The following is a 20,232-nucleotide window of genomic DNA, read 5'->3' on the forward strand; positions in this document are numbered from 1 at the left end:
TAAGACTTTATCTATATACACTGGTAGTAAGCCACCACCAGCGTCACCCTGGCCTCCGGTGCTGCCAGCACCACCCTGGTCTCCAGTGTCACCAGTACCGCCCTGGTCACCTGCACTCTAGCCGTCACTATTTAAGCGCACACTTCATCTCTCCTCGTTGTCTGGTTGTGTTCATTCGAAGCGGACTGCAGCAACTATCTCCAGCCATCCCCTCCAGTCGTGGTGTTTGCTTATCCCACTTCAGCTCCTCCATCCACGATCTCCTGCATCTGCGAACAAGTAAAGTCTGATTACCTTCTCATCTCTATTATTATATATATATTTTTCTAATAATTTTTTGTACTTTGGGAGTTTGCAGCGACATCAGCATTCTATTAACAAATTCACACAATTGTACATTTTCAGGACTCACAACAGCATTTTCGACAAAAGGTTCCCCCGCATAGTTTGTATAGTTGGTATATTCCATCGAGCACAACACGCTAGTGATAATATCGATACTGAAATATTTGAACGGTACCAATACTAATTTCCCGAAGTATCGATATACCGATACTAGCCGAGCTGTCCCACGTTTGCATGCGTGGATCGGTGATTATATGTGAGTCCGGCATTAAAATCTGTTCATCAAATAATTTTAATGTATTAACCAGCATTTATGAATGATGAGCAATGCATTAGTTACAGTATATTTTAATCTTTGATAACGGTAGGTAATAAAAAGACAACGGATCATGTTAGCTCTGGTCCAATGAAAAAAATATTAACAGATAGAACGTTGGATTTTAATTAGTTCATGTATCAGTAAATGTTAGTTTAAATTAACTTTTAACTAAGATTAATAAATGTTTTGGAAGTATTTTTCATTGTTTATTCATGTTAACTAATGTTAGCAAATATCTATTACCATTAGCTTAAGTTCTGACATTAGTTAGATAGTTCAGTTCATTTTAAAAGTGTGGTCTAAAAACAAAACAAAACAAAAAAAGTTTATTAAAGTTTGGCACCAGAAAGATGATAAGACTCGACCTGCAACAAAAAACAACACACTCACAACCTACACTACCAGCTGTATTTAAACAGCAAAGAAAGTATGAAGCAAACTCAAATGAAGCTAAGAAGCTGAACAGGGCTGTAGCAGTGTAGTACCTCAAAACATTTTTGTTCATGTAAAATATACCTCATTGTCATGTTCTAGATTTGTTATATTTATCTTTAAATGAAAAAATGTACCCCCTCAATATTGTGGCAGTTTTAGTGGTATCGAAAATGGTATCGAATATCGATATTTTTCAAGGTATCGTATCGAAGTTAGAAATTCCAGTATCGTGACAACACTACAACACGCTAGTAAAAAATCCCAGCACGAGAGATAATCTGTGTACACATCTTTATGTTTATGTGTCGTTTAACAATATATAAATGTATTTGTGCAGTAGGAAAACTCTCCACCTTGATTTGTTTGTATCCGTTTTGGCACTTCAAATAGAAATAGAAATTTTAAGATGGACCGTGTAACCTCTGACTTCATTTGGTCCAATAATCAATAATAAAACAGACGTACTGATTTTGCTGGTCAGATTGTACCAACTTTCCATTTAGGTCCCAGTTAAAATGGAACCTTGGTCTGTCAAAACAGACAAGAACAGAAGAAAGTCAGAATTATTAGCATATTATTATTTTGACACTGAAATATTTATTACATTTCTCTATGTCTGTTGACATGCCAGGCCAGTAGTATCGCTGAGAAATTATATATATATATATATATATATATATATACTGGTTATATGTAATGTTTATTGTACTAGTACAACAAAATTGAAATGCAGTCCTTTGGATGCAAACTCTAACAAAATAAATAAATCAATAAATCTAATAAACGTGAAAACCAGTCATAAGTAGCACAGGTATATTTGTAGCAATAGCCAACAATGCATTGTATGGGTCAAAATTATTGTTTATTCTTTTATGCCAAAAATCCAAAATAGGATATTATGAAAAGATCATGTTCCATGAAGATTTAAAAAAAAAAAATTAAAGTTTTTAAATTTCCTAAAAAAATATCAAAAACTTAACTGCTTCCAGTTGATGTATAATTCTCAATTTCAAAAAACTGACTCTTATGACTGGTTTTGTGGTCCAGAGTCACAAACAGTAAACAGATAACAGGTTCAGACGTCTCACTTTTAACAGTCGGTTACACGATTCATATTCAACAGTACACAAGATGTTCAGTTAATTTTATTGCGGTATTCAAAACAGAGCTCAATCATAGCAATTGTTAATCTCACATTCAACAGAGTTACACGACTCATTCAATATTGCACATAATGTTTAGTTAAATAATAACAGTATTTAAAACAGATAACTTAAGCATATACTGTTAATCTCAAATTCAACAGTTGCACAACTCATTCAATATTGCACCTAATCTTAAGCATAGAAACTGTTAATCTCACATTCTACAGAAATGGCTGCCATGTAAACTGTTAAACTCACATCCAAAAGAGAGATGAGCACTTCATCTTCAACACCACACATGATTTTGATTTATGTTATTACAGTATTCAAATCAGAAATAGCTTTGGCATAGGAACTATTCCTTGATTTGTCTGCCCGAAGGTAACAATTCAAAAAGAGAATGTCCTGGGTCCCTAACAATTTTTTGAGTGCTTTCATGAGGCAGTGGGAACTGTGTAACTCTTCCATAGAAAGTAGCAAACAACCAATTACCTTCCAGGCCATGGTGATGATCCTCTGTGCAGCTGGAAAACCACACACAGATACAGTATGTCGATTTTTGCATTATTACTACAGTTAAACCTGGACTAAGAGAAACCATTTTGTTACTCACACTAGAAACTAATAGGGGTGTGCGATATATATAGTCTACAATAATATTGTAATTGTTGTTTAAACGATATGTGATTTGACATTATTGAGTAAAAAAACAAACAAAAACAACTCCAGAGAGTGCATGCATACACTATGAGACTACTGCTGGAGCACAATTAGAGTTCATGTTTCACTGCCTGATTTAGGCTATTAAAATACATTTGGAAAATGAATTCACCCAAAATTCAAGATAAGGGGGCAAAATTGTCCCTGTATGACTTTTATATGTCTTTTATATCTATTTCATCTAATATAGTTAGTATAGTACGAAGAGTGACGTTTTCTCCAAATATCAATACGACTGCAATTGTGATACTGATTTGATAAACGGTTCAGTAAACAAGAAGTTTACATTAAAACATTATTCATTTCTTCACAACCGCAGGTTAACTGCATTCATGCCCAGCATTAAACAGTTTATGTGAATGCATCTAATTGCCATTTAAGACAGATTCTGTGCCACCTCTGCACTGCAAACACATTTTGTTCATATTAGTTTAATTTTATTGGTAACAGCCTTATAGTGTTTTACTATTTGAATTTATTGATTACATTTATGAATTTGTCACAAAAGGTGATGCATGCTTTTAATTAGGTTAGAAAAAAATGGCCTTTTAAAGATAAAAATGCCCACCCTGGTGAAAAAAAACAAAAACAAAACAAAACAAAAAAACAGCATCAAAACATACCTACCAGCATATGCTGTTTTTTCACCAGGGCATAAAGGGAAAAATCTATTTAAACTTATTTAATTTCCCCCACACAGAATATGAAGAGTGTCAAAAGCATTGGACATCAGCTGTCCACGGCATTCCCAAACCTGTCAAGTACCAACACAATAACACACTCAGCAAAATATTGTCTAATTGTTGTCAAAATTCCAGAAAATATTGAGATATATTATTTTTTGGTCATTATCGCACACCCCTAGTAACAAATAATAATGACTTGATTAGTCACACAGTGTAATCAAAACAAACAGCTTTATTGGCATGGTCAAAATTCTTTTATATTGCCAAAGCATTGACTGCACTGTGATCTAATGATGTTGAGTATTGTCAAATTCACAGGCAGCACACACTGCACATATACCTTTTTTTTCTCCTGTGCCGATTCCCTTACCAATCATGCAGAAGTTCGATCTCCTTTCCAGGATGTAACGCTGATGGATATTTCCTATATTTTTATAGTGAAACGATGCTTTACATTTCCGGTCTCTGGTGTTTCTAGTCATATTTACCGTATTATCCGAGTAGTATTTAACGATTCGATAATGTGATGTTAAACATGAAAATGGTTTTAAAGTGCACATGGCGCCGTAATTTAATCACTTTACAGTGTCGCATTGACCGTCTTTTTGCAGTAGCTGTCATAGTTTAATAAGAGTGTAGATGACATGAAGCAGCAGGTTGGCTGCATTGAAAACAGATAATTCACATATTATAGTCTCTCTGAAACATAATATGAAGTGTATTTGAACGGCATGTAGCGCCCTCTGTTGCACTGAAGTTAGAGGTCAAAACTTAGCCTACAGAGTAGATAATAAAGTTTTAATGACAAACAAATGAATTTAAAACCGGCTTTCTACACAAAATCTTTACAAAACCAAGAAATCAACAAATTAGTATATAAATAGCTACAAGCTTAAGTGGTACTATTGTAAAAGTACCTGTAAAAGTTCAACACAAAAACCTGCTCTATTGAGCTGCTAGATTGATATCAAAATTCTTTGTGAGTGCATATATAGTTTTGCCTTTTACACTTTCAAATGTATTGCCATGTCTAATTTGAAATCTGTCTCAGCTATGACTACTGTTTAATGTCCTCTGTCTCTATGTACAGGATGAAGATTATCATTGCTGTAGGTCTACTCCTGTTATCTGTCCACCTTGGAAGCTCCCTTCTGATTGGAGCCTTCAACATCAAAGCCTTTGGGGATTCAAAAACATCTAATGCCACCCTGCTGAACATCATTACCAAGGTAAGTGACACCCAAACGTATGAAATTCTTACACGCTCTCATTTGGTAACGGTATTGTGTTTTGTTAGGTTGTACAACGGTATGACATTGTGGTCATCCAAGAGGTGAGAGACAGCGATCTCTCTGCAACAAACAGACTGATGCAAAGTGTGAACGGGTAAGTTGCCTTAACAGTCTCATTAACATTCTCTATAAGTTTCCGTATTTATTTGTATATAGATAAATTAATAAACATTATTTTCTTTATCAGAGGTGGCTCTCCATATCAATATCAGTACATTGTAAGTGAGCCCTTGGGTAGGAACACCTACAAGGAGAGATATCTCTTTGTTTACAGGTAACATTTAGTTCACATATCATAAAAGATTAGACATGGTTCATATGAAATGAGTAATTACATGTTTGTTTTCATCAGATCTCAGGCAGTGTCCGTTGCAAACAGCTTCCATTATGACGATGGATGTGAATCCTGTGGAACTGATACTTTCAACAGAGAGCCTTTTGTTGTGATGTTCTCCTCTAATACAGGTAGAAATCCAGGTTCATTGTGAGAATGTTAGTAGTAATACAGTCAGAACGCACTGTTCAGCAAAAGCATTTTCATCTAAAGCAATTGATAGTACACTAAATTCAGAGATAGTTCTCGTGGAGTTAAGACATGCTACAGGCCACAATGAGCAATGAAAGGTTTAATTTTCAGTTTAGCATTCTGGTTGAAAAGCATTTGTCAGCTGGGGGTCAGTTGCTGGGGTCAGTAAGATATTTTTCTGATAAGAATGCATTATTGATTTTTATTGCACGGCTCTGTGGAATACTCGATTCTGATTGGTCAGCCACCACATTTACAACCGGTAAAAACTAATAACACAAGCTCATCCGAGTAAGTGCAGTAGGCACTATTTGGGAACTTGCTGGGAACAGCTTTTTAAAATATTAAAACTCAGTTCAATATTATGCGTACAATTAATTACCCTTTGTCATCCTGGGATTGCGGACTCGCTCTCTCGTTTCATACAAACCCAGCTGCTGCAAAGATTGTTTACACTGTAATGTATTATAAGATAACTAACAAACTGGTAAGATTGTAAAAGAGTTTTATCTTAAACCAATATCTTTTATCGCCATAATTATTTAAGTGGTGAAATATTGAGTAATAAGTGCTATGTCTGCACCGTATCCTTCAATGTCCGTCTAGTTTGAACTTGCCGCGTGCTAGCAACTTTCTTCATGGAAGCTTTTTGTGCAAATATTTCAACTCAGATCAATATATGAAACATCACAACTATTTTTACTATTTTTATCGTTGATAATAATTAAGAAAAGTTTTTTGAGTACTAAATCGTCACATTAGAATAAATAATCATATGACACTAAAGACTGGAGTAATGGAGCTAAAAATTCAGCTGTGGTATCAGCTTTGATTTATAAATTCAATGACTGTATTTGGAAAACATTGCTATTTATCAGGGATTTAACAGAATTGGATTTCACATATTGAAAGCAATTTAAAGCTCACATTGACACTAAACAACTTTCTTATTTTATGTTAAAGATACTAAGCACTAACAAGTATCTTTTCTATAGCTGTCCAGAATTTTGCCATCATTCCTCAACATACATCTCCAGAGGTCGCTGTGCAGGAAATTGATGCTCTGCATGATGTCGTCTTGAATACTAGACAACGTCTGAACACTAATGTAACTATACTGATGCATAGCATCCTGCATGGACTAGTCCTGTTAACATGACAGTCATTTAAGTTTAATTTACACGTTTTCAACATCTATGCTAAAATATTATATGATTTGGATTTGTGTCAATTTAAATTTCATTACAGAACATCATGCTTTTGGGAGACTTCAATGCTGGCTGTAGCTACGTTTCGAGTTCAGACTGGTCCAAAATACGCCTCCGCACTGACCAAAGTTACACCTGGCTCATCCCTGATAGTGTGGACACAACTGTCACAACCACAAACTGCCCTTATGACAGGTAGGAAGATATCACAAGCTGTATTTAGTTGGATAAGATAAACCTTTGTTATGTTATGTAATGACTCATAATATGCATCTTAAAAGGATTGTGGCCACCCCTGACATGATGAAAGGAGTGTCTGCTGGATCAGCACGGGTCTTTGACTTCATGCAAGCCCAAGGACTGAGCCACAGTTGGGTAAGGTTTGCCTCATTGGGATTCAGTATTTTAAACATCAAAACTATGAAGCTTTCTAAGAGTTGAGTTATTGCTGAGTGTATTCCTGTATCTGAAGTGTTCGTGTCTCTCTCACAGGCCCTGGCAGTGAGCGATCACTTTCCAGTTGAGGTCACGCTCGTGTGAAAAACATCAAGGTTGTTTCCTCACAGCAGATATACATTGCAATGGTAATGCTTGATGTGTAGTGCTGTCTTACACTTTGCAAGAATAAAATGAAAAAAAAAACCCAAAATGTTCAATATAAATATTATGCGTGCCGTTTTTATTAAGAAGATACACAGAAGAAAAAAGGTGTGAAAACAATTTGGACTCAGAAATTGCTAGTAAATTTCAGAATGACAAAGAAATGGCAAGTAACACACTGAATTAAACATGACATTTTAGAAAAACTAAAATAGTGGGTTTTTTTTTTATAAAACTTACACTAATAATCTTCTGATTTTTTTTTTTACAGTGTACACACAATATTTGTATTTTAAGTTATATTTTAAGTTGTTCTTGTTACAGTGTAATTACACAAATAAATACAGAGTAATATTACTATATGGTTTTGCTTAAGGTTAGCTGCTTAATTATGCATAATTTACTGTTACTACGGTAGCATTTTACAATAAGGTTTATTAGTTTTACTTTAGTTAACATGAACTATAGAATGAACAATACTTCTACAGTATTTATATGTTAGTTCGTTAATTTCAACATTTACCAATGCATTATTAAAATCATAAGTTCTGTTAACATTAGTTAATGCACTGTGAACTAACAATGAACGACTGTATTTTCATTAACATTAACAAAGACTAATAGATTAATACATTAACTACCATAAAGTAATGGAACCTATTGTAAAGTGTTACCGTTATTACTATTTAAGTACACGTAAAATGTAACAAGGTCACGGTAAAATAAAGTATTATTGTGTTTTTAAAAACTAGAACTAAAGACCATTTATAAATTAGCTGAAAGTTGGCAAAAGTTAATTAAAAATAGAATATATACCTAAAAGAAAGTGTAACTATTTACTTGACCTAACCTATACAATTCTCCTTATGCATATACAGTATATAAAATTTCAACCTGAAATTGTTGAATAAAAAAAATGTTATTGATAAGTTATACAATTGAAGTCAAAAGTTTACACACACCTTGCAGAATCTGCAAGATGTTAATTATTTGACCAAAATAAGAGGGATCATACAAAATTTGTTATTTTTAATTTAGTACTGACCTGAATAAGCTATTTCACATTAAAAGCATTTACATATGGTCACACAAGAAAAAAATAATAGTCGAATTTATAAAAATGATTTTTTAGTGATAGTTGTTGATGAGTCCCTTGTTTGTCCTGAACAGTTAAACTGCCCGCTGTTCTTGAGAAAATCCCTGAGGTCCCACAAATTCTTTGGTTTTTCAGCATTTTTGTGTATTTGAACCCTTTCCAACAACTGTATGATTTTGAGATCCATCTTTTCACACTGAGGACAACTGAGGGACTCATATGCAACTATTATAGTAGGTTCAAACACTCACTGATGCTCCAGAAGGAAACACGATGGATGGTGAAAACTTTTTGAATTTGAATATCAGGGTAAATTTAACTTATTTGGTCTTCTGGGAAACATGTAAGTATATTCTGTAGCTTCTGAAGGGCAGTACTACATGAAAAAACGATATTTACATCTTTTATACATCTTCATTCTGTTCAAAAGTTTTCACCCCAGGCTCCTAATGCTTCATGTTTCCTTCTGAAGCATCAATGACTGTTTGAACCTTCTGTAATAGATGCATATGAGTCCCTCAGTTGTCCTCACTACTCACATGCTAATAACTTCACATCCCATTTCGGTTTTAAAGATTTTATTTACAAACAAAGTTACCCTCTAGTGACAAAAGAGAGGATGATGTGATATACTACATAAAGGCAGCATCAACAACAGGCACGTGCTTCGGTCCTCAAGACCTCTTCTTCTTCAACATCTCCATGTACATCCCAAGAGATTTCTGGATGGAGTCTTTGGTAATGAAACTGACAAAGTTTGCGGTGTCGGCTTCCCTGTTTGCAAGAAGTTTGTCTACTGTGGGTTTCCTCATCATGGATTTACTAATCTGACGGGCGTGATCTGCAGGCAAAAACACAGTATGTGAACAAAATGTACTATAACAGGCAAAAATATCATCTTTTGGTGAAAGCTAATACCATTTACCTGGAATCGCCAACCATTTTGTCATGGTCTCAGTAGCTGTGCTGAGAACTTTATCCTCAGGAACAAGCTCATCCACCAGACCAACCTTCAGGGCTTCAGGGGCATTGTACAGTAAACCCAGCTGAAGACCCTTTTCAGTTTCTCTATGGCCCACAACGTTTGCCATGGTGTCCTTAAACCTGATATACAAAATCTCAGCTTAGTACCATCTTGTGTTCCAGTACACTCACTTATTTTGGTCAGTCTGAATAAATACAGTCTGAAAGTTCTGTTTACATGAATCCTAAACTTGACAATTCTGATTTACATTTTCATTTACAAAGAAGTATTATAAAAGCAGTCTGGTAAAACATGCACATCATGGCATTATGCAAGTATTTTTGAGTCCAAATAAAAAGACAGTTTCATGCTTGTTTTATTACCTATTGATTGGATTATTTTAGGTCTATACCACAACTTCATTCGAGCAGTCTAACGAGTTGAGGTGTTTACATGAAGCCTCTTTAATCTATTGAGCCATCAAATGGTGAATTGTGAAAAATCAAGATTTAAAAACAAATCAACAACACTCACCAAAATGGTGCAACTATACCAAGTTGTGTTTCATTGAGACCGATGTTATAGCGAGGGTTATCAGCCATGATCCTGTAGTCACAACACATAGCCAACAAACAACCACCTGCAGGACTGGAACCCTAAAAACACAAGAAATACATCATTCATTCATTCATTCATTTCACAATTTGACCTTAAAGGAATAAGAGTTATTTAAGAGTTTAGAGTTCATAATCTCACTCACATTGATCGCGGCGATTGTGACCTTGGTGGACCCATAAAGCTTGAGCCACGCGTCCTGTACAGCCTTCCAGAATTCTGCGCAGTGCTCTGGGCTCTTTTTATACATTTCCAAAATATCTAGGCCTGCAGAAAACACCTTCGGCTGGGCCTTTAACAAAAAGCGCAATGTCAACGAAGTTAAACTGGATTTCGCTAAACCAGATGTTTCTGATGACTTACGGATGTTATGATCAAACCCCTGCAGCTTCTGTCCAGCTCAAGTTTTTCTAAATTAATAGAAAACTCAGTCAAAAAGTCAAGACTGAGACTGTTGACAGGAGGACTTTGAAACTGCATTACAGCAACACCTACAAGAAAGAGGAAAAATGATTATCTGGCAATATTTTTTTTGATAAATATGTAGTTGCAAAGTGTCCGTTATTTATGCACATTATGTAATAATATTCTTACCCTTACTACTGTCCAGGTCCACTTTAATTTTTGAGGATGATGAATATCTGTTTTTAGATACAATGTATGGCAGAGCACAGATTCTTCCATGACTGCTGTTTCCAGACAACAGTGATACAAATCCTGAAAGAGAAATGCTATTTTACAAATGTAAACCTAAACGCCAAGAGCATTTATTTGACTCCTGATTACATCTCAGTATATAAGTACTGTACTAAGCAAAAGCACAGTGTTGTATTTCATGTTTGAATAAGCTGTGCCCTTATTGAAGGACACGGTATTAACCCATAACAATAAAAACAAAAAACTGACAAACTATGTCATAATATATTGAATTTCTGCTTTCTTTTTGCTTTGATAACTACAGGCACGGGTAAACAACTCTTTTGTAGTTGCTGACCTTCGCCCTAATTCCTCAATGAATGCTTTAATGTTACTTCAGCGAACTTCAGTTAAAATAAACATGGCCACTCCAAAACAGAAAAACAACAAACGTTTCAGATAGTCAAGACACACCTACCAGACGAGCTGAATTTGGTACAGTATCTTAATATTGATGACATCTCGCCAGCTGAAGTGATAACTGTTAATGCTAAAACGCTAAATGTAAACTTCACCTCTTGTGCACACGGGTTGCCAGATCTCGCTAGAAAAACTGGAAAACAACTGACATAATATTCTCAAAATTGGTTGTTTTCCCCAAAACGAGGCAGCACTGAATGTGCATATAAATGAGTTTAATTAATTTAAAATCCTATAAATAAATTGTAAAATCAGTGACTGTGCATAGCGATTTTCGCTTTAAAGGCGGACATGGCAACACTGTGGCTTGCAGATAACATCATGTGGCTGGTGAGTACGTCCATCATTCAGAGAGCCAATCACCAACGGCGTACGTAATATGGTTGATTGTGATTGGGCAATTTACATTCTTGGAAGGCGGTACATGTTGTGAACGGATGGGCTATAAAAATGCTTGTTACTCTTTCATGTGGTGCGCCTGTTAGTTACAAAAGTATCAGGACAAATATTAACTTGTCCTTGAAACGTTTTTATTTCTATTTCTGCTTCTTTCAGTAAACAGAAATAACTTTAACCTGCACTTGACTTGATGTGTGTAACCATAGTTAGTTGCGCTACTAGATGAATTAAGCTACAACATTTGAGACAAGATATACAAATAAGGACAGGCCAAACTTTATTAAAAATACAAGATGAAAGATTTGACAATTCAGAAGCAACAGGGCCTTGAGTCAGCCGAACAAAGCCCTGACTAACGTAAATCTTACTTTACTGCCACTGCAGCCCCCATCACAATACAATTAAACCCCTAATTAACATATTTAAAAGGCAGGATCATGCAATACAGACCACAGGTGGACTAATGATGACATCCAAGTGACAGTTTGAGAAAATATACATCATGTGGGAATATTTTGGATATTTTTAAGGATTTAATTTGATCAAATACGACTTATACGTTGACGGTTTCAAAAATGACAATTCACAAAAGTCTTTTTTGTGCTCTCTCATATTTGTCTGCCTATTGCTGACTAGCTCACAGTTAATGATGATTCAGCATTTGTCTCCCTCATAAAGGAATTACATAATGCACATGCAAGTTAGACATATCCTGTGGCGTTTCTTCAAGAAAATATATTCTGTAAAAACAATAAAACAATATAATTTCCACAGAGTATGTTAAATATTCTGCAAACGATCTAATATTTCTGAAATTATAGTGTATTGAAGAGAAATCAAGTTATTGGTTCAGCGATGGAGATGGAAGGGTCAGGTAACAGTATCAGCAGGCATGTAAACAATAAAATGTATTTATTTTGGAATGTCAAAAAAATAACGAAAAGAAAAATCAGAGACAATCTAATATGAAAGCTAGATGGAAGACAGTTACAGACACCAGGACAGAGATGAACAGATCTGTTTCAGGGAATGAGGAGGGTGCTTGACTATGGGCTCCACTGATGGTTCCCAGCTGAAAAGACCAGCAAAATCACCAGCAAATGTTGCATGTGCCAGTCAGGACTAACCAGCAAGAAAAGTGAACCAGATTCACCCCGGACAACTTCATACTGGTTTAAGTTGATCTTTTCTACAGGGGTTTAATGCTCAGAAATACCTTTTTGACAAGCAACACTTAGTACAAACCACGTCCTACACATGTATTTAGCAGGCTGATTACATCATCAATACAAGAAATTAGCCATTGCAAACACGATGGCTTCACATTCAAGCATGCACTGATCTGGTCATGGGCTCTGTAAATGCAATGCAAGAATACAGACATTGTAATATTTACATTTACAGTATACACTTAAACCTGAGTGTACAGGCATGAGGGATTTCATTTGTTGGTTATAACTATTACAAAGTACTAAGTCGCCTCTAATACCCTGCCAGTCACTGTATGTCCTCACTGTTGGTTACACCTAACATCTTATTTTTTATTTTTATTTTTTTAATACGACTAATTGTTGTTTAATCATTTGCAAAGCCAGCTCCAGCTGCATATCTACCTAGCGTATGTCTCTGTTTTTAAACATCAGTGATAAATTGGGTATTCTGCTATGGATCTGGGAGAGAGAGACAGAGGAGGAACCTCTTTACTCTGCACTGTCCCAGTCTTTTTTGATTTGCAGGTTCCACTCCCACGACAGATGGTCTGTCTTGTCGTCATCTGTGAAGTACGATTTGATGTGGTAGCTTCCCCCGAACGATCATGCCCTTTGGAGCTTCCTCCACCGGGGTCATAAACTCATGCTCCTCGGCTCTCGGACCGTAGCTGCCCACCATGTACACTGCCTTGTCCACTACAGGTAAAAAAAAAACAAGAAAAATCAAATTCAAATTTACAAAAAAGTCAAGTCTTTAAAAATAATTCAATCATGAACTGAGAAATAAAAATTCACTTTTTGACATGTAAGAGGTCATTGTACTATAAAAACATTCTGCAAGTTTCAGAACTCAAACTTTTCTTGTCTAAAAACAGCTTATATTGAAGCCAGTGTTGCCAATTTATTTTCAGGGAATAATAATAGACAATGCATATAATAATAATAATGCATAGAATAATAGAGCACAGAATTACATTTTATGTATTTTCTTATTAACTGAACAATTATATTCATAAGTAGTGTATTGGTAGTTAGTATTCTACACTTTAAGAAAAGTCTGTAAAATAGGGCACAATGCACTGTGTTAATTTGAAGAAATTTTGTGCATTGATTTTTCACAGGTTTTTACCTGAATTTAAAATTACACATTGTATTTTGTGTTCTCAGGTTACAGCTTAGAAATTAAGAGTGTTTTTTCCCTACATATTTTTAACTGATCACCAAGTGCAGGTAGAAACTAATAACAAGGTGTTATCATAAATGAACAATTATTATTAAACAGCTGCATCAAGCAACTTGATTCACATGATATGTGTCCTGCTAGACACCTTTGATTTCCAAATTTTGTGTAATATAGAGAGAAAATGTGTGCATTTTTATCATTTGAGTCACTGTTGCTAAAAGTTGCCAAATACATTTCAAAAATAGCAAAATCTGTTGCTAGGTGCTGTTTGAAGAAAAAGTTGCTAGGGTAGTCTGAAAAGTTGCTAAATCTAGTTGGCAACAGTGTTTAAAGCCGATCTGCCAAAATGACAGATTGTGGAATGTGCCACTTTATGATGTAATAGTGTCTAAACTCCACAGAAGAAGATCAACGCCTGCTTCTACAACACTGCCTGTTCAGCCCCGCCCACAGATTCATGCATGTAGAGAGAGGCAAACTCAGGCCTATACATTTTATTTGATTAATTTTATTTGTAATAAAGTTCCAGACCTCGTCGGTAAGAACTTGGTCCTTTGTTCACTTCATTTTACCACAGATTTGTTTACAAACAAGGAAAAATCTGATGCAGGATTTTCAGAAAGATTGAAACTAAAAGACAATGCTGTGCCGACTGTACTGAATCCGACAGTAATGTCACACTAAACAAGTGTGGGAAGCTGTTTTTATTACGTGGTCTTTATTGCTTTGTCTGTTATTACAGATCAATTCATATGCACTGAGTTTTTAGGCGTTTTTAACCTAAATCACAGCAGCGCCCATCTATGAATGATGTAGGCTGTCAAACATACACAACTGTTAGTCAATCATAGTGGTGTTTACTTTTAAGTTTACAATCCGCCACACCTATTCAAACAGAGCGTTCTGATGAGGGGGGTCAAAACAGGACAGAAAATAGCCTATTACGTCTCAATTCTGATGTTTTTTGATGTTAAAATCATGATAACATTATAAGTGGACCTCAGAGAACAATACAAAATAATAAAAAAGGCAGTTTATGACCCCACTAAGTTGACTGTTAAAAGGATAAAGTAAAGCATTTAACAGAATGACAAAGAAAAGTAACTGGCAAATGGACAAAGAAATTTAAATAATGACTTATCAAATATAGTATTTTGGTATTTTAACTACATTTCAAACCTGAATTAATCAAACCATTTGTGACCTTGGACAACAAAACCAATCATAAGGGTCAATTTTTTGAAATTGAGATTTGAAAGCTAAAAAAAAAAAAGATTTCCATTGATGTGTGGTTTGTTAGGACAATATTTGGCTGAGATATCACTATTTGAAAAAATGGAATCTGAGGGTACAAAAAAAATTAAAATAGTGAGAAAATCACCTTTGTTGTCCAAATGAAGTTCTTAGCAATGCATATTACTAATCAAAAAATATGTTATGATACATTTACGGTAGGAAATTCACAAAATATCTTCACGGAACATGATCTTTACTTAATATCCTAATGATTTTTGGCATTAAAAGAAAAATTGATAAATTTGACCCATACAATGTATTTTCGGCTATTACTACAAATATACCCGTGCTATTTAAGGCTGGTTTTGTGGTCCAGGGTCCATTTTAAATATGCCTATTTAGTATTTTTTTTTTTGTTTTAAAAGAAATTGATTTATTTTCATTTTTATGTTTGAATAAATAAACTGATGTTGCTCAGTTACCAAGATAATTGATTATGACTGACGTTATATTGTATTATTATATTATATTATATTATACTACTAGACTAATTGATTTATGGATGTGGCCAAAAGCATGGCATATGAATACTAGTGAAATGTGTGAATCAGACTTCAAAACAGCACTGCAAGAAGCTGATTTGGATCATGCAAATCAAAACAGCATATGTTTGTATAAAGATTTCAAATACACCCTTGACTCAAGCACTTGCGGCGTCACAACCAGCATTTAAATTCAGGACTACAGATGTGCTTACCTCTGAGTCCTTTCCTGTAGGTCAGATGCACATATTTCAGTCCAGACACGATGTCCCTGTTGACCTAATGGGAACAGATGGGATGAATTAGAATAAATATTATTAATTCAACATGTCATTTTTATTCTCAGGACATTCAACCTGTTGTAACACAGAGTCACCAGCAGAGGGAATTCACTCCACATCCCATTCTAGGAAATTCACAGCATTGAAATATATTGAAAGATATTGTCTGTTTTAGTATATTTAAGCATCAACTATAAAGCACTTTTATTATCTGTATGGAGCTGAATCAGGCCCATCTTTCCTGATGAATCATGGGATAGAAAGACATTGCTGAGTTTCTGGATCCAACAGGGATTTTGTGAATAATGGTATTTAGTAGGAATATGATCTGGCATGACTCACAGTGAAATAAAGTGACTCTAGATGCCATTTTAATTAAATGTTCTTGAGAAAACTGTTACAAAACACAAAAACATTTCAACATCAGCTATATTTTGAAGCAAAGAAAACACACAAACCCATTTTCTGCTTACATTGTACCCCGATCTGTTTACAAATACTTCAAGTGTATTATTTTTAGGAAAGTTTAGCCTGGGAAAGGGTGACTGTGTGTATTTCTGTATGCTGTTCATAGCGCTGACCCGGTCAAAACAGGAAGTAATCAATCTATCCACTTCTAGCATTGGATTTCATATCTTACAACATTTATGTGCTCTAAGCATGCAGAAGCTTGGGATCAGTCTTTCAAGAGCATTAACTTGCCTTTTTTAACAATATCTCATAATGAGATGTTTTATGACACTTTTGTGTTCAGAAATCTGATTGATTTTCACCTTGAAGTGGATTTTCACCCTGTAGTCCACTCCCTCCTTCATGGTGAAGTTCTTCTTCTTCAAAGCATCGAGGTCACCTACATACAAAAGATGTATTTACATCAGCCAGAGTAAAATTAACTGCAATTTAACATAGATATAATCGCATTTTTTAAGAAACACAACTAAAATCAATATCAGAGTCGTAAATGTGAGCCTTTTATGTTTGCAGGTCGCATCCTCGTGCTTGTAGTTCAGCTGAGTTCAATGCAAAGAGCTTCCTTACAAAAGTGCAACTGCTGCGTTATCAATTTATCCTTTGAATCTGGCCTAAGTGCTTTGTAATGGATACTGAAAGAGACAGGGGAGGAAGGAGAAATTGGAGATTGATACAACGAACAACATCAATGATGATTTGTGGGCTATTCACGTGATGCCAAATGCCAGACTGTGTTCATTAGTGTCCTGTGCTCCACATCTCAACATTAATACTATTTTTAGTCTGTCGAGGCTTTATCATCGAATGGGACTGGATCTCGGCTTGGAGATTCTCCATTTTGAAGTCGACTCTTTACATGTGCCGACATGCTATGTTGCTATTAATATAACAGAAGCAGCATCCAGCCCTCTCAAAAGCTTTTTTACATCACAAAGATGAAATCCCTTATCTGTAATTGACTAAATCTAGCTCTGATAATCACTGTTTTAACATAATCCTGACTGAACAAGAGGATTAGTCGCCATATCTGCGACAGAGAGCGTTGAATCGTGTGTGATCTCCTTATGACATGGTGATTAGCTCAGTGTAAACTAGATCTGTCCGTCCAAAATTACATATATGCACACATACTGTTCAAAAGTTTGGAGTCGGTAATTTTTTTTTTTTTTTTTTTTTTTTTTTTTTGAAATAAGTCTTTTATGCACACCAAGTCTGTATTTATTTATAAAATAATAAATAAAATAATAATAAAAGCATCAATATATGAAATAATAATGTAATTTAAATGAATTGTTTTATATTTGAATATATTTTAAAATGTAATTTATTCCTGTGATGACCAAGCTGAATTTTTTAATTGCATAAAAAATTGTGTTTACATAATATGTGTGTACTGTGTATACTTATATGTAAATATAAATACACACAGATACATTTATATATTTAAGAAATATATCTAATATAAATGTATGTATAATATAAATATGAATATCACGATTAATCGATTTAAAAGCTTTATCCATTATCTTTTTAATGTTACAGCAAAAACAGTAATATTGTGAAATATTTTTACTATTTAAAATACCTGCTTTCTATTTGAATATATTTCAGAATGTAATTTATTCTTGTGATCAAATCTGAATTTTCAGCATTATACTCCAGTCTACAGTGGCACATGATCCTTCAGAAATCATTCTAATATGCTGATTTGCTGTTCAAGAAACATAGTATTATTATTATCAATATTTAAAACTGTTTAGTACATTTTTTTCAGGATTCTCTGATGAATAGAAAGTTCCAAAGATCAGCATTTACTGAAATAAAAAGCTTTTGTAACATCATACTCTATACCATTCAAAAGCTTGGAGTCATTATAATTTTTTTTTTTTTTTTGGAAATATATTATAGAAATGAATATTTTTATTTATCAAGGATGCTTTAAACTGATCAAAACTGATGATTTATAATGTTACAATAGACATCTATTTCAGATAAATGCTGTTCTTCTGAAATTTCTATTCATCAAAGAAACCTGAACAATTCTACTCAGCTGTTTTCAAAATAATAATAATAATAATAATAATAATAATAATAATAATACATGTTTTTGAGCAGCAAATCAGAATATTAGAATGATTTCTCAAGGATCATGTGACTGGAGTAAAGATGCTAAAAATTCAGCTTTCAGCTTTGAAATCACAGGAATAAATGACATTTTAAAATATATTCAGATACAAATCAGATATAATCAGAAACAGTAAAATATTTCACATTTTTACTATTTTTGCTGTACTTTGGATCAAATAAATGCAGGCTTGGTGAGCAGAAGAGACTTCTTTAAAAAAAGCATTAAAAATCTTACTGTCCAAAAACTTTTGACTGGTAGTGTATTTCTGAACAATTTGCATAAACCTCCAGCTATTTTCAGAGGTGTTTTCTTCTCTTCAATTTGCAAACAACTGTAACTGTGAGGGAGAGGGTTCATGAGGGAGATGTGTGTTCATTCTCTCCCCGTGCGTGAAGATTCAGGAGTGTTGGTTCGTCATAAACACAGTTTGCTGAAGTTGTAGTTGGTATGCCATTTGTATGACTCCCACACAGCAGTGAGAGAGCGTAGATGGAGACAGATAATAAGGAAGATCCCAGCGGAGGCTCTAGCAGTCTGGAGGAGCTGCAATCTGGCACGAGGTGAGAATGCGAGCGCCCCGTTCCACCCTCACTCCCACTGCTGCAGCGCTCAACACAGACACTTCATCACCATCAACACAACTCACTGAATCTCACTTTACTAAAAGATCCGTTTCCTGCATTGCCAAGAAAGGACAAAACAGTTCTGAATTCCTAAATCAATGTTTTCACATCCACATAAATGGGACGGTAAGTTGAACTGACAATGGTGTAAGTGCCAAATAGCCCAATTTATATTTGCACAGGACAGCTCATGATAAACCTCAAAATTTAATAAAGCAGCTCAGATAAAAAGCCAACAGGGTTATATGAATAGTGGATACTCTGCAGTGAATGAGTGCCATCAAAATGAGAGTCCAAACAGCTGATACAACCATCACAATAATCCACAAGCAATCCACACAACTTGTGAAGTGAAAAGCTGCATGTTTGTAATAAACAAATGCATTATAACATTTTAACTTCAAAACCACTGCTTCTGGTTAAATATACCCATAATATTGCTTTTTATTTGGAAAAACTTGATCTAGCATGACAACAGGGGATGGCCTTTTCAGAGAAGAGAAATTTTTCATGGATTATAGACTGATATTTTGGCCAGAAGCAATGTTTTAAAGTTAAATTGCATTTATTTCTTTGAAACATGCAACTTTTTGCTTCACAAGACATTAATTGATAGACTGGAGTTGTGTGCATTACTTGTGGATTAATGTGATGTTTCTATCAGCTGTTTGGACTCTCATTCTGACGGCACCCATTCACTGCAGAGGATCCACTGGTGAGCAAGTCCGTTCTCCAAATCTGTTCTGATGAATAAACAAACTCATCTACATCATGGATGAGCTGAGGTTGAGTACATTTTCAGCAAATTTTCATTTTTAAGGTGAACTATTCCTTTAAGAGTGCATCTTCTAAGCTTCATTTCTCTCAGAAGAGATGCGACAAACACCGTAAAAAATTCAACTGCTCAGATGTGGACTCACTATTCGAATTCAATTAAGAGCGCCATGATAAGGTCTGGCTTCCCGCTGCTCTAATCTGAGCGTCAGCAGAGCAGAACTTCTGCTGTCATGCTGAGTGCTTTTCAAGCCTGGAGTGCAGTCAGGTTCTGCTCCCCACCTTCATCCACCACTAACTGTCTCAGTCTTTTCCCT

The 20,232-nt window shown here is 34.8% G+C and overlaps 3 protein-coding genes across 3 annotated transcripts in view; 1 reads left to right on the plus strand and 2 right to left on the minus strand.

The window, feature by feature from the left end:
- The first annotated feature begins 118 nt into the window (after positions 1-118).
- dnase1 (deoxyribonuclease I) lies at positions 119-7,338 on the plus strand. The gene is made up of 9 exons (XM_051102713.1): positions 119-279; positions 4,741-4,879; positions 4,948-5,036; positions 5,130-5,216; positions 5,295-5,407; positions 6,464-6,576; positions 6,717-6,871; positions 6,958-7,051; positions 7,169-7,338. The coding sequence occupies exons 2-9, from the start codon at positions 4,742-4,744 to the stop codon at positions 7,214-7,216; spliced, it is 837 nt and encodes a 278-aa protein (XP_050958670.1). The 5' UTR covers positions 119-279; position 4,741; the 3' UTR covers positions 7,217-7,338.
- Positions 7,339-8,290: 952 nt separating this feature from the next.
- eci1 (enoyl-CoA delta isomerase 1) lies at positions 8,291-11,320 on the minus strand. Its single transcript, XM_051102707.1, has 7 exons — positions 11,066-11,320; positions 10,546-10,668; positions 10,315-10,442; positions 10,097-10,243; positions 9,871-9,992; positions 9,298-9,476; positions 8,291-9,213 (listed from the first exon to the last, which is right to left on the minus strand). Exons 1-7 carry the CDS (start codon positions 11,106-11,108, stop codon positions 9,047-9,049), a joined length of 909 nt encoding a protein of 302 aa, XP_050958664.1. The 5' UTR covers positions 11,109-11,320; the 3' UTR covers positions 8,291-9,046.
- Positions 11,321-12,361: 1,041 nt separating this feature from the next.
- The window catches only part of arhgdig (Rho GDP dissociation inhibitor (GDI) gamma), a 35,049-nt gene continuing 27,178 nt past the window's right edge, over positions 12,362-20,232 (minus strand). The window contains 4 exon segments of the mRNA XM_051102731.1: positions 12,362-13,271; positions 13,273-13,373; positions 15,854-15,917; positions 16,693-16,769. Coding sequence (XP_050958688.1) covers positions 13,167-13,271; positions 13,273-13,373; positions 15,854-15,917; positions 16,693-16,769 — 347 coding nt within the window. The 3' untranslated portion in view covers positions 12,362-13,166.

The sequence above is a fragment of the Labeo rohita genome, chromosome 3 (genome assembly GCF_022985175.1).
Source record: "Labeo rohita strain BAU-BD-2019 chromosome 3, IGBB_LRoh.1.0, whole genome shotgun sequence".
Taxonomy (NCBI): domain Eukaryota; kingdom Metazoa; phylum Chordata; class Actinopteri; order Cypriniformes; family Cyprinidae; genus Labeo; species Labeo rohita.

Bases quoted from the DNA above. Each gene is read 5' to 3' on its own strand.
- eci1 (XM_051102707.1), bottom strand. From the start codon at position 11,108: ATGTCATCAATATTAAGATACTGTACCAAATTCAGCTCGTCTG. The intron at 10,669-11,065 runs GTAGGTGTGTCT...TTTCTCTTTCAG, and splicing joins TACCAAATTCAGCTCGTCTG to GATTTGTATCACTGTTGTCT. The intron at 9,477-9,870 runs GTGAGTGTTGTT...TTTGTATATCAG, and splicing joins GGTATAGTTGCACCATTTTG to GTTTAAGGACACCATGGCAA.
- dnase1 (XM_051102713.1), top strand. From the start codon at position 4,742: ATGAAGATTATCATTGCTGTAGGTCTACTCCTGTTATCTGTCCACCTT. The intron at 6,577-6,716 runs GTAACTATACTG...ATTTCATTACAG, and splicing joins GACAACGTCTGAACACTAAT to AACATCATGCTTTTGGGAGA. The intron at 7,052-7,168 runs GTAAGGTTTGCC...TCTCTCTCACAG, and splicing joins AAGGACTGAGCCACAGTTGG to GCCCTGGCAGTGAGCGATCA.